This window comes from Pseudonaja textilis, chromosome 5, assembly GCF_049901715.1.
Source record: "Pseudonaja textilis isolate UNSWEBS1 chromosome 5, rPseTex1.2, whole genome shotgun sequence".
In the NCBI taxonomy this organism is placed as follows: domain Eukaryota; kingdom Metazoa; phylum Chordata; class Lepidosauria; order Squamata; family Elapidae; genus Pseudonaja; species Pseudonaja textilis.
Genome location: NC_141994.1, coordinates 20,286,199 through 20,300,099, shown reverse-complemented (window position 1 = coordinate 20,300,099; position 13,901 = coordinate 20,286,199). Strand labels below are relative to the sequence as shown.

The following is a 13,901-nucleotide window of genomic DNA, read 5'->3' as shown; positions in this document are numbered from 1 at the left end:
TTGCATGGATTGATGGTTTGTTAGCTGCGTGTCTCCCCTACTGCTGAGTTGCTGAAGGAAGAGAGGAGTTTTTGACTTCTTCATATCTCTACTGCGAGGAGATATATTACTGGACTGATATTTGTAAGTTTACTGACCTCTCTTTTTCGACACTGGAATTTGCAACTGAATAATCCCTGGACGGACTGAATTAGTGAATGATATATGGACTGTTTGACTATGCTATAACTCTTACTGGAATAAACTATTTAATTAGCACTGTGTATCTGTTTTACTGAGTGTAAGCTACAAAAACATTTATCTCACATATTTTTGCCTGACTGCCTGACTGCTGTGCAGATTCTGCTAGGGTGTATCCCTAACACTAGGTACTCATTTTGTATGTGATGAATTGTACTGAAATCTGCATTTAATCTCTAGGCTTTAGAAATAGTGAATCATGAAAAAAGGGACGAGAGGCAAGATCTCACCCCAAAATGCAGCCTTCATCACTTAATCGATGGCATGTTTGTATGTTCAATCTGAGTGAAAATTTTGTTATGAAACAAAACCTTTAGCTTTGTTAATGCTGTAGAAATCAGTTCATGTACAGTATGAAAATTATACAATTCAGTAATCCTGGGTAGAAGATATCCAATGCCAATCTTCATGCTTCTGCTGGGCCACTGGGATGGAACAAAACTGGTAGATTTTATCGTGAACAATGCAGCTTCATAGAGATGATGTGATGGATGTAGAGACACAGAGTCAATGCCCATTGCAACAATAATTTAATAGTAGTCGTGCTAGTAGTGCTGATAAGAGTAAGTCTCTTGTGCTATCTGTTGAATGCTTAAACCGTTGAAATATATCTTTAAGCAGACAGATACTAAAATTGATTTGAAGTCATGAAGGTCTTTCCAGGGCATAGTAACAACTCCCAGAAAAGCACAGTCAATTTCTAAGGGTGCTGGAAGCTCTAGCATAGCTAAAAAACTTGTAGCAGAGATTTAATAAAAAATACCATAATTTTTGAGCCACTTTGGATCTTGCAATGAATATTCGCCAGATGATCACAAATACGGTGGCCTTCAGTGCGTAGCGAATGGTCTTTAGCCTGATGAAGCAGAGAAGAGAAAGAAGAGAAGCTGAAATATCAATGCTAGATCATTCACAAAACAGCCCAACCACTAGCTGGAATATGGAGAGCATGATGGAATATCAATAACAGGACGGAATAATAGAAATGCAGTATTGGAAGGGACCTTGGAGGTCAATCAGTCCAACCCCCTGCTTAAGCAGAAAACAGTATACCATTCTGGACAAATGACTCTCCAATATCTTCTTGAAAACCTCCAGTAATGGGAGTAGCCACAAGTTCTAGAGGCAAGTGGTTCCACTGATTAATTTTTCTCACTATCAGGAAATTTCTTTTTATTCTAGGTTGGATCTTTTCTTGATAAGTTTCCATCAGTTACATCTTATCCTCAGGGGTGGGATTCAGTTTTTTTAACAACCAGTTATGTGGCTTAGTTGGTGGGTGTAGCTTGGTGGTCATGTGATTGGGTGGGTGTGGCCAACTCAACATCACTCATGTCAAGGGGAACTTCTCCTCGCCTGGCCTCTCATGACAGTGGGGGTGCTGCAGCTGTGATAAATGTGAAAAATGGTCATAAGTCACTTTTTTCAGTGCCATTGTAACTTTGAGTGTTCACTAAATGAACTGTTGTAAGTCAAGGATTACCTGTTGAAAAATACAAAAAGCTTCTTTGCTTGCAAAAAGCTGCCCTAAATACCAATCATTAGATTAAAAATACCTGCAAGCCAGAGTTACAGATCAGGCAGGGTGCCCGAGCATCTTGAGGAATTAAAATAGTTAAAATGCAGTGATAACTATCAAGCAGCCATCTCTTGCTCATAAAGTGAAACCCAAAGGTCATTTAAGCTCTCCAGAAAGAGCAACCCAGGAGAAGCAATCCTTAGATCCATTTGCACCACTTAAAGATACCAGCTGGTCTCACTCACCTCCCAAGACATTCTAAGGATATCATCCAGATCACATGCCCCCCAGAAAGGCAGTAAAAAAAAAATCAGTGCCAAGCTTGCATCCTGCCCTGCAAAGGACAGTGCCAGATACCACTAAAGCAGTGAAGGAAAAACCCCACCTAAGAGAGAAAAAGAAACCACGAGGCAGGAAAAAAATTCACACACAATACAAATAATTAAATCACAACAGTAGCTGTTGCTTGTTAACCCAATTACCAGAACAAATAGACACAGGAACTAGCCAGATTTGTCGACCCAGTTTCTTTTCAGGAACAGAGATTAACCCTTTTCCTGAATAGGGAAAATTATCCCATCAATAGGGAAAATTATCCCATCAATAAACACAGGATTAAATGTCACCAAGCACAGAATTAACCTTCACCAAAAACCAGTTTTAGACCAAACCTCAGAAAGGGTATGTAAAATCATGTTTGAATGTCAATCTTTTTAGCTAGCCAAGAAGCCTTGCTGAAAGTCACTCATCTTGGTTCCCTGTCACTAAAAGCTTTGCTTCATTATTCAATTATTTCTTTATAGTGCTGATTGTCCAGGGAAGTATTTCCTCCCAGAGCAACAACCCTTCCCCTTTAAGAAAGTCTAGCTCCAGAAGCTCTGGAGACAGGAAGTCTAGGGATACTGGCAAGAATGTAATAAGGGTGGAAAAAAACAAAAGGAGATTGTTTCTAACTACTGGTTCTCCGAACTGCTTAGAATGTTAACAACGGGTTCTATAGAACTCGTCAGAACCGGTAGAATCCCACCCCTGCTTATCCTGCCCTCAGATGTTTTGGGGAAGAAGTTGATCCTCTGTTCTCCATGACAGCTGCTAAAATATTTGGAAAGCTGCTATCGTGTCACCCCAATCCTTCTCCTCATTAGTCTAGACCTACCCAATTCCTGCAGCTGTTCTTCATGTGTTTGAGCCTCCAGTCCCCTAATCATCTTTGTTGCTTTTCTCTGCACCCTTTTCAGAGTCTCAACCTCTTTTTTGTATCGTGGTGACCAGAAATACTCCAGGTGTGGTTTTACCAAACCAATATAAATTGGTACTAGAACTTCACATGATTTTGATACAATCCCCCTGTTGGTGCAGCTTAGGACTCCCCTGGGTTGTTTTTTTTTTTGGCAGTTTGGCAGCATATACCAATCATATTGATAAATATTTTCTTCTATCCCATCTCAGGCCAAACTGCTATGTTCCACCCCATATAATCATAGTTATTTAGAGAAATAGGATGGAAAGCGGATGACATGATTAGAAGAGTGGCTCAGATTTTAAAGTCTTCTCTTACAGGGTTTCTTCATCCATCTTAGAAAGGAGGCCTGAGCAGTTAGTAGCAGCTCCAGAGAGCAATTTCAATTTCCACCCATCACTTATCATTCAAAATATCATAACACTAAATTTTCTGAGAATAGAAACTGCAGTTATGTTGCGACATACAGTACTTAAATAGTATGTTACTATTTAAATATCAGACACACAGGTAGTATTCAGCCGGGTCTGACCAGTTCTGGAGACTCAGTAGCAAGAATTTGGCATGGGTCACCGAACTAGTAGTGACTTCTGGCTGGCCCTGCCCTGGAACCGGGTCCTCGGTCCCCGGTCACTCAGTTGCCCCCACCCGCCTGATGCTTGCTCACTTGCGCAACTCACCTGCCTGCTGCTTGCCCCGACCAGTCACTCCTCCCTTCCTATGTGGCACACTGGCCCCTTGTGGCTCGCCTAACTTGACTTCCCCACGTGGTGCCTGCATCCCGACTGAGCAGCCCTGATCTGCCTGCCCTGTTCACAAGGAAGCCTGTGTCGTGCTAGGCCCTCGCCCACCCCCGGGGCCTTTCTGGGCCTCCCCCCCCCACTGCCCAGGGCCTTTCTGGGCCTCCCCCTCACTGCCCGGGACTTTCCAGGTGGGAGGAAGCCAAGGTGGGGTGTCTTTTGGGGGCCAGTCCAGAGGTTGGGAGGTGGACAATGGTGGCCACAGCGTGGCTATGGGAAGCAGCCCCAGGAGTTCCTGGCCTGCCTTTCAGGGTACCCTCACCTGCCTCTGCCACCCCCTCAGCCCCAGCCCAGGCACAGAGAAAGCGAACAGAAAGTCTTTTCATTCACTTTCACCCTGCCTTTTGGGGCACCCCCTCCCCGCCGCCATGTCCTTCGAAAGGGAGAGTGGATGGATGTTCCTGGGCTGCTGCTTTCTTCTTGGTCCCACCGCTCGCTGCTCTGGAGTTTGCCCGATAAGTTCTTCCCAGAAAAGATGTGTGTATGCGTGTGTGAGTCAAGGAAGGAAGGAAGGAAGGAAGGAAGGAAGGAAGGAAGGAAGGAAGGAAGGAAGGAAGGAAGGAAGGAAGGAAGGAAGGAAGGGCAAGAAGGAAAAAGCAAGAAAGGAAGAAAGAGCTAGAAAGAAAGAGGAAGGGAGAGGAAGAAATAAAGAGGAAAAGAGAAAGAGAAAGAAAGAAAAATAGGAATAAATAAAGAAAGAGGAAGGGAGAGGAAGAGAGAAGGAAAGAGGAAGGGGGAGAAAGAAAAAGAGAGAGAAAGAAAAAAGAAGGAAGAGAGGGGAGAAACTCTGTGCTATTATTTCTAATTGTTCCATTATTTATCATATATTAATATTTTACACTGTCCCTACACCTAGAGTGATTTTATTGCCTTTCTTTTGCCCAGGTATTTTCCAGGGTTTACACGTCAATAGTCCAGAGCATAAATACAGGTGCGTTTAACAGAGTTGAAAGGGACTGTGGAGGTCTTCTAGTCCAACCTAGGGGGCGTGCATAAGTGCACCAACGTGCCTACCATCCCTGTCCTATTGTTTCTTTTATTTTTTTTATATGTACCCATTTCATGTATTCATAACTATGTATATACTTATACCTATTATCTTATAAGCGATTGACAAATCAAATAAATAAATAAATAAAACCTCCTGCTCAGGCAGGAAAACCGAGGGTGCCAAATTCTGACTAGAGGTCCTGACTAGAGGTGTCAGAATAACAGAATAGCACTTAGAAGGGACCTTGGGGGAGGGGAACTCTACCATTTCAGAGAAATGGCTGTCCAGTCTTTTGTTAAAAACCTCCAGTGTTGGAACATTCACAACTTCTGGAGGCAAACTCTTCCACTGGTTAATTGTTCTCACTGTCAGGAAGTTTCTCCTTACTTTTAGGTTGCTTCTGTCTCTGTTCAGTTTCCATCCTGCTTTGGAAAATACATTGTCCCCCTTCTTTCTGGCAGCTCCCTAAAAGCCTGTTATAGCCTATCATCCTCTTGGGCAAAGCATGTGAGCCATTTCCTCCTTTCAGTGGTCCATGAAAGTACATCTATAGTACGTAGATAATAAAGTCAAAAAAAGTGAACAACATTTTTACAGAACTGTTAGGAATGTAAGTCACCTAACAGTTGGGCTGGAAAATATATAAACCAGGATAGACATTTTAATGCTGTCTCTTTAAGGGAATGCTAAAATTGTAATTGGGTGTGGTTCCTCAAACAGCCATAAGATGGAGACAGAAACCTGGGTTGTTTAGTCCTGTCCTGTTGTTGAGAGTGTTGCTGTTCCTGCATTTTTCCTTATTGACTGTTACTGATCGTCGTTATTCTTGGATATGATGTAAGTCTATTACTGAACTGTTCATGATACTGGACTTTTTTATTTGGATTATCCCTGGACTAAAAACTGACTGCTTTAACCGTGAATGACTTGGACTGTTTGTTGAACTGTGCTTAACTGTTTTACTGGAAGTAAAAACCTACATTTTACTATACAGTGTACCTGTGTGCTGGTTGTGTGTTATTCATCACCACTCTCACCACGTCTCCCTGTGTGCGCTCATTCTCCTAACAGGGAATTCCCTCAACAAGAACTATAGATAAGTTGAGGCTGGGTATGACAAGGAATGGCTAAGAGGGGAGGGGTCAGGTAAGACACCCCTTTATGTGAGTGACATTGAGTTGGCCGCACCCAGTCACATGGCCACTAAGCCACACCCACCCAGTCATGTCATCCTAAACCATGCCCACCAAATAAGCCATGCCCACAGAACCAATAGTAAAAAAATTTGAATCCCACCACTGGGCCTGTTTCTGGCTTCCAGAGAGCCTCTGGAGCCCAGGGAGGCTGTTTTTGCCCTCCTGAAAGCTCGAGGAAAGCCTCCGGCGCCTGGAGAGGTCAAAAATGCCCCTCCCCCCCACACAGGAGGCTGACTAGGCCACACCCACCATGGCCACGCCCACCCAGTAACTGGGCAGAGAACTAAGCTTTTGCTAAAAATTGTAAAGCCCATCCCTGACCATGGATGATAACATAATGGGATTCTGTCTAACAGTAATAATCCTTTCTTAGGATTGTTATTGTCAATATTGTGATTCAAGTCTACTTTATCTCTGAAACAGAGAAGGCTCTCGAGCAGCCTTGATTACACACCGTCTTCAAGTGATTAAAACAAGGGAAATGCAGAAATGCAGAAAAGAGCCGCAACCAAGGAGTATTGGATTAATGTTTATACTTTTAATTCTGTATCTATCTATAGATTCAGCTGTTTTTCCTGGTTCTACTTGATTCTTTGTCCTGATGTGTTTTTCTCTGGAGAGAAGACCTCTCCCCACCATACACAATATGTCACTCCAAGCTGTGTGTGACATTCAGGCCAAAAGTATTTCACAGCATGCTTTGTGGTGGCCAAATGCCATTTCATTCCCTGAAAGCACCTGCTTTCAGGTAGTGAAAGTTAACATGCAAGATTGTGTTGTATATGCCTTACTTTCTGATTGTCCCAAAGGCCCTTTTTTCACAAGGCAACTAGACCTTCTGGTTTTTCTTTGAAGACATTTCGCTTCTCATCTGAGAAGTTTCTTTAGCTCTGACTGGATGGTGGGGAATGGTAGGATCCAGTTCAGTGGTGGGATTCAGCCAGTTTGCACCAGTTCGGGAGAACCGGTTGTTAACTTCCTGAGCAGTTTGGTGAACTGGTTGTTGGAAGAAATCATTTGGGCAGAGAACCAGTTGTTAAATTATTTGAATCCCGCCACTGACCCAGTCCATCCAGTCAGAGTCGAAGAAGCTTCTTGGATGAGAAGTGAAACCACAAAAGAAAAAGAAAAAACAGAAAGTCCAGTTGCCTCTTGAAAAAAGCACCTTTGGAACAACCATGACCTGTAGGATTGAGAATCTCCATAAACACTTACTTTCTGATATACTGTTGGGCCGCAGGAATTTTAGCCGTGTCTTCATTCAGCAAATACTTCTTAGTTCCTAAGCAGTAATTTTTTATATATTCTGACCAAGTCACTTGACAAACGTCAAAGGAGAATAACTGGAATAAAAGGGAGAGGACAATATCAAAGAAGGGTAGAAGGGCTATTTCATTCTTGATTTACGCTGAATATTATATGAAATGAGTTCTGAAAAATCAATTTAGCTTTGGAGAAGAAAATTCCTCATTAATCAGAGCAGGACTCCAGGCCTCTTAGATATTTTTCATATCTGAGACTAGCCAAGATAAGTGAAAAATGTGTGTGTGGGGGGGGGGGGTTAAAAAAATGTCCCAAGGGTGCTTTTTCAGGAGGCAACTGGACTTTGTTGTATTTCTTTGAAGATGGTTCTACAGACTTTTAGATTTACAATTTGGGATGAGCACCCTTTGAATGGTGCAGGAGTAGGAATGGATTTCCAGAGAAAAAATTGTAGACTGCAGAAATCATTTGCACTACTCAGAGTGACCCTGAGGACACAGAGAAACCTTCAAGTGGCCTCAACGACCCTCTAAAAGGGTGCAAATGACCAGCTGTCTGGAAGGAATATAAATCATTCCATTCCCCACCATCCTGTCAGAGCTGAAGAAGCTTCTTGGATGAGAAGCGAAAGATCTTCAAAAGAAAAAACGAGGAAGTCCAGTTGCCTCCTGAAAAAGCACCATTGGGACAACCCTGACCTGGATGATGGAGAATCTCTACAGACATACAGAAGTGGGAAAAAATGGTGAGGTAGATGTTGAGGAGTTTCAGGTAATTTTTTTCTTGACTTTCTTTTGCACACTGAATTATCAGTGAAGGAGTGGCTGTATGTGGGTGTCCATTTCCTCAATTAGATATTTATTTATTTGTTTGTTTGTTTATTACAAAAAAATGTTCAAATTTACCCTTGTCCTTAACTCTGGAACTGTCTTCCTTTATAGGTAAACCACGCAGGAAATATGACCAGATAAGATAATTCTGCTTCATGGTAAACTACATTAGCAGAAACCTGCAAGTTTGAAAGTATAGTTCTCCTGCTTTCTCTTTTATAGGCCAAAATCTAAGGAGGGTCTTTTTAACAGATGTTTAACAGAGTTGGAAGGGACCTTGTAGGTCATCTAGTCCAACCCCCTCACAAGCGGGAGACCCTACACCATTTCTGACAAATGGCAGTCCAATCTCTTCTTGAAAGTCTCAACTGATGAAGCTCCCCCAACTTCCGAAGGCAACTTCTGTTCCATTGGTTGATTGTTCTCCCTGTCAGAAAGTTTCTCCTTGTTTCCAGGTTAAATCTCTCCTTGTTCAGTTTCCATCCATTATTCCTTGTCTGGCCTACAGGTGCTTTAGAAAATAGCTTGACCCCTTCCTCCTCTCTAGGGCAGCCGCTCAAATATTGGAAGACCACTATCATGTCTCCTCCAGTCCTTCTCTTTACTAGACTAGCCAAGCCCAGTTCCTTCAACCGTTCTTTCTATGTTTTAGCCTCCAGTCCCCTAATCATCCTGGTTGCTCTTCTCTGTATTTTTCTAGAGTCTCAATATCTTTTTTATAGTGTGGTGACCAAAACTGGACACAGTATTCTAGGTGTGGTCTTACTAAGGCTTTATGGAGTGGTATTAGTACGTCACTTGATCTCGATTGTATCCCTCTGTTAATGCAACTTAAGATTGCATTAGCTTTTTTGGCTGTTGCTGCACACTGCTGGCTCCTATTTAGCTGGTTGTCCACTAAGACTTCAAGATCCCTCTTCGCAGTTACTACTATTGAGCCTGGTTTCACCCAGTCTATATGTGTACTTTTGGTTTTTCTTGCCTAAGTGTAGGACTTTACTTTTCTCTACATTTTGAACCTCTTGTCCCACTCACTTTGTAGCCATGGGCTATGCTGCCTCTTATCTGACCATTCTCTATGCAACATTTCTTCACCCTGTCTCCCAAGGTCTTTCCCATACATCGTTACAGGCACTGACCCAGAGGTGGTATTCAGCCGGTTCTGACCAGTTCTGGAAAACCAGTAGTGGAAATTTTGAGTAGTTTGGAGAACCGGAAAATCCCACCTCTGACCGGCCCCACCCCCATCTCTTCTCTGCCTCCTATTGAGTCCCAGCTGATTGGCTGGGTCTTCTTTGGTTGCCCTGCCCAGGAGAACAGAGCTGGAAAGCAGGTTAGTGGGGTGGGGAGGGAATGGGGATTTTGCAGTAAACTTCCCTTGCCACACCCAACAAGCCACACCACGCCTACCACGCCATACCCATAGACAACATTTTTTACAGGTAGTAAAAAATGTTTGAATCCCACCACTGGACTGAGCACTTTCACAGAGCTCTGAGGAAGGAATTTGTCCTTTCAGAAAGCAACCAGAATCTAGCCTGAATAACGTATTTTAAATATCCATGAGGATGCTTCAGTAAAGATGCTTACATTCTTGTCTTTTGGATTGAGCTCTTTCATCAACATGTTTGTATTCTTGGAGTTCCAATCCCAGGAATGACTGGTAAAATATTCAAGGAGTTTCATGACTTTCTCCAAGCGAGTAAATAGCTTCATCATCCTGAAAGACAGAAAAGAAACATCTCAAACCGCTAGGATTCTAGCATCCTACCTCAAAACAACAGAGCAGGGGATCATTTGGAAAGTTCTTGGTGCCACAGTCCTCTAGGACAGAGCGTCCCAATGCTTTCTATGCCCTGCACCCCTAGAATGCTTCTGACATAAAAATAAATAATTATATGCATATAATCCCAAGATCATGAAACAGACTCCGTAGTGGGATTTAAAAACGTTTACTACCGGTTCGGTGGGTGTGGCTTGGTGGGCACGCTTTGCATGTATGCACATACTTTGCGTGCATGCACACTCCAAACAGCACTTTGCACAGGGGCAGAAGCGTTTCTAACTCACCCTCCTGCAAGGCTGCACGATCCCTGGTCACTTCAGCAGCTGCCACGCAGCACTATTCTGTGCCGCGCAAAGCAGCTGTGTTTCAAATTCAGAGGATAAAGGTGAGTATGGGAGCCCAGGCAGGTGGGTGGGCCCCAACAGTAGAGCAGTGGAGAGAACTGATTCGGTTTCCGCTGTTCATTGCTGCTACTGGCTCAGTAGAACCGGGCCAAACCGATAGCATACCCCCACTGAGCAGACTCCTCGTCCCAATAAAACCCCTTTTATTTAGGTTAAAGGGAATTCCTCTCCAGCAAAGTCCCAGCAAACAGTCTTTCAATGGTGATTTACAATCACAGGCCATATCAGGCTTGGAGCGTTGCCAGGCTGATATCTTTCAAATGCCATGCTGTAGCAGACAATACTTGGCAAGGAGTCAGGAACAGATCTTCAACTTAATGAATTGAACTAATTGTCTCCTGCAAACACCACTCCCCTTTTGCTCCTCTTTATTCCCTATGGGAGGGGCCATTTATCATCCATCTGTGCCCTTACTCCCAAGTCGACCTTTGTTCCTTAACTGTTCCTTTCTTCCAGCAGCTCTGCACATGAGCACACTGGGAACAGGCTCCAGCTGTTCTTCTACCCCACTGATCTCTGACTCTGAAGGCAGCTGATAACTGTCAGATGGCCCTAGCCCCATCTCTGCCGCCAATGCAGAGTCCTCGTCAGAGCCTTCCCCAGACTCCAAGACTGGCCCATGTTCCTCTCCTCAGCCTCTACACTGTCCGAGTCTGCCACCAGCTCCACTGGCAGATCACAACATATACATTATAATTTTGAAACTTCTAAACCCAGGTTTTTTCACCCTCTGGATTATCATCTCCTACCCCCAGGGGGTGCAAGCAACCCCAGTTGGTAACCCCTGCTCTAAGATCTAAGGTGGGCTATCCTCTATTACAAGGGACTCCAACCACAAATGCTAGAAACCAGTCCATGCAAACAAGCAAAACCCCATCCATGGGATGTAGGTAGCTGTTGTGGTTAGCCGGAAGCAGGTGTGGACGGCTGAGGAGAGCAAGGACTCAGATGAGGAGCCAGGACCATTAGGGAGTGGACTGCTGCCTTCGAAGATTGTGGGGGCTGGCAGCAGTGATGAGGAGGTTCCTGAGGAGCCTGTGCCAAGTGCACATGCGCGCAGGGTTGCTCAGAGGAAAGAGCAACTACAACAGCATGGGCGACTCGGGAGTAAGGCTGCAAGGTAATGGCCCCTCCCTTAAGTGATAAAAGCCAGCTATGAAGTGAACATTCTTTGCAGAAGGCAAAGACGTTTTGAAACTTCAGCCTCGTGGACATTCCAGTATCCTGAGTTTGTATTTGAAGATTCTTGTACTGCAAATTATTTCTTGTCTGTTATCTTTTGGCAAGTCTCGCACAGTTTGGCAAGGCTTGTGCTTACCACAGCTAATTATTCTGCAGAAGCATTAAAAGGTTTCTGTTCCCTTCGATTGTATTTGATTTGTTGGAAAAGGGCGTGGGTCAGAACAGTAGCATACAAAAACCTCTCTCATGGACCTGTCCCCGGTACCCAAAAGGTTGGGGGCCACTGCTTCACTAGGCTCTACCCAAGGCTTGGATGCCTTTCTCAGAGACGTTCACAGATCCCATTCTGAAGATACTGCTGGGCATGTCTTGTTTCCTGAAGGCCATCTCCATTGGCTCCTACAGGTTAATTGAATTAATTGGCTTTTTTTGTATTTGCAATGGTTTCTGTTTATAAGATGTTGGGAGGAATTATTATCCTGATAGTTGTGAGGTATTTGGAGTGATGCAGTGGCCTAGAGGTGGAGCTCTGCCTCACAATCAGGAGGGTGTGAGTTCGATCCTAGGTAACAGAGCAGGTATGGGCACAATGAGTAAATATTAGCTGTGAACTCTGCATTGGTGACAGGAAGGGCATCTGGCCAGTAAACACTCCGCTCTATTCAGTTGCCCCGACTCCACCCCGATGCAAGGAATTACAGGGTCACAAAAAGACAAAAAAAAAATTATGAGGTATTTGTACATACAGCAATCAGCAAAGCAGCAAGTCAATCCAATCTTTCTTCTAATAAATCTCCAAAGCTGTCAAATTGATGGAGATGGTAGTCCTCCTTGGAAAAATGTCTTCCAGATTCTTAAGGGCACTTCCCTAAAATGGTTATCTGGAATTTTTTTGGAACCGTCCCCTTTACCCCACAATTTAGATCCAATCTCACCGTGGCTTCTTTCCAATCAGCTGCAGATACAGGTCACAGAGAAAAGCAGGGGTGGTGTGATAGACAAATGTCCAGTATTGATGGGCCAAATAGCTGGGGGTCATGGTCATATTTGGTATTCTGAAGGGTTTCTCCAGTGGGTTTTTTTCAAATGAATTTTTCACGTGGATTGCTGCGAAATTGTAGAAAACAGATAGTGCTTCCAGTGAGGTAATTACATGGAAAAAATGACAATTGATGGACATGGGAATTTATGAAGGCAAAGTTCTTTGAACATCAGGAAACCAGATGTGGTTATTAGTCATATATAATTTAGAAAAGATCATGAAGTGGCAATGGAGGCCCTGCCTGTAAGGAACGGCTCTGATTGCTATGTTTCCCCAGAAATAAGACCCTGTCTTATATTTTTTTTGTTACCAAAAAAGGCACCAGGTCTTATTTTCGGGAGAGATGTCATCCACTGACTCATCTCTCTTGTGCATGTTGCCCCCGGCCTTCAGGAACTCTTTTGACTAGCAAGGCTTTCCTGAAGGCCTCTGTATCCATAACAGAGTTCTGGATCGATCCAAACCTCTGCTATCAGCTACAGAGGCCTTTGGGAAAGCCTTGCTGGCTGCAGAAGAAATGGGCTGAGGTGTGCAATGCCTGGATGCAACTGTTCAAAGGTAAGTAGTATGGCCGCTCCATACAACCCATCCCCACCCTAGCTTAATTTTTACCTGTGAACCCTGGAATGGGTGGGGGGTCTTTATTAGGGCTTATTTTGGGAGTAGGGCTTATATTGAGTGCATGTGTAAAAATCAAGCTAAGGCTTACTTTCTGAGTAGGTCGTATTTTGGGGAAAACATGATAGTATTATTGCTATGGTATTGCAGAGTCATTTGCCTCCCTTATTTTATTTAGTCAATGTCTAAGTTTATAATAAACATATTTTTATAATGACTATGATAAAACCCTTGTTGAATGCACACTGACAGCTTACGGACAAGAGACAAATTTCTTGTGTGCCTGATCACACAGATCACTTTGTTGTGCCTGGCCAACAAAGAATTCTAACTCTAACTTGATTTTCTTATTTAATATAGTGTTTATGAACTTTTGAGATTTGAATTCTGCAGTAGATGAATGGGACCGGATACATTCTTTTGAATTAAAATATGGCGAAAAAATGTTAAGGACTTGTGAAACACATCCCAAATTATAATCTACAAAAAACTTTTTTAAAAAGTTAAGTTTAAAGCAGGCTTGTCCAACCTGCGGCCCAAGGGCCGCATGTGGCCCAGGTCACCTTGTAATGCGGCCCAGTGCCCACCCCAACCTTTGTGCCAGAGCCAGTGAGGAGGAGGAGGAGAAGCAGGCGCGAGGCAGGGCGAGGCGAGCGCCAGGCCAAGCAGCAACAGAAAAAGCAGGCGCCGTCAGAGCGCCACCTCCTACTGTTGCCACCACCACCATCGCCGCCGCTTCTGCCCCCGCCGCTTCTGCCCCCGCTGCCACTTCTGCCCCTGCCGTCGCTGC

General features: G+C 43.9%; 1 protein-coding gene across 1 annotated transcript in view; it reads right to left on the bottom strand.

Annotated features, from left to right (window-relative positions):
- Positions 1–753: 753 nt before the first annotated feature.
- Positions 754–13,901, bottom strand: part of LOC113437168 (fatty acyl-CoA reductase 1-like) — a 38,032-nt gene continuing 24,884 nt past the window's right edge. The window contains exons 9-12 of the mRNA XM_026702045.2: positions 12,387–12,558; positions 9,670–9,799; positions 7,202–7,329; positions 754–1,096 (exon numbers count right to left, since the gene is read on the bottom strand). Coding sequence (XP_026557830.1) covers positions 934–1,096; positions 7,202–7,329; positions 9,670–9,799; positions 12,387–12,558 — 593 coding nt within the window. The 3' untranslated portion in view covers positions 754–933. The remainder of the gene's footprint in view (positions 1,097–7,201; positions 7,330–9,669; positions 9,800–12,386; positions 12,559–13,901) is intronic.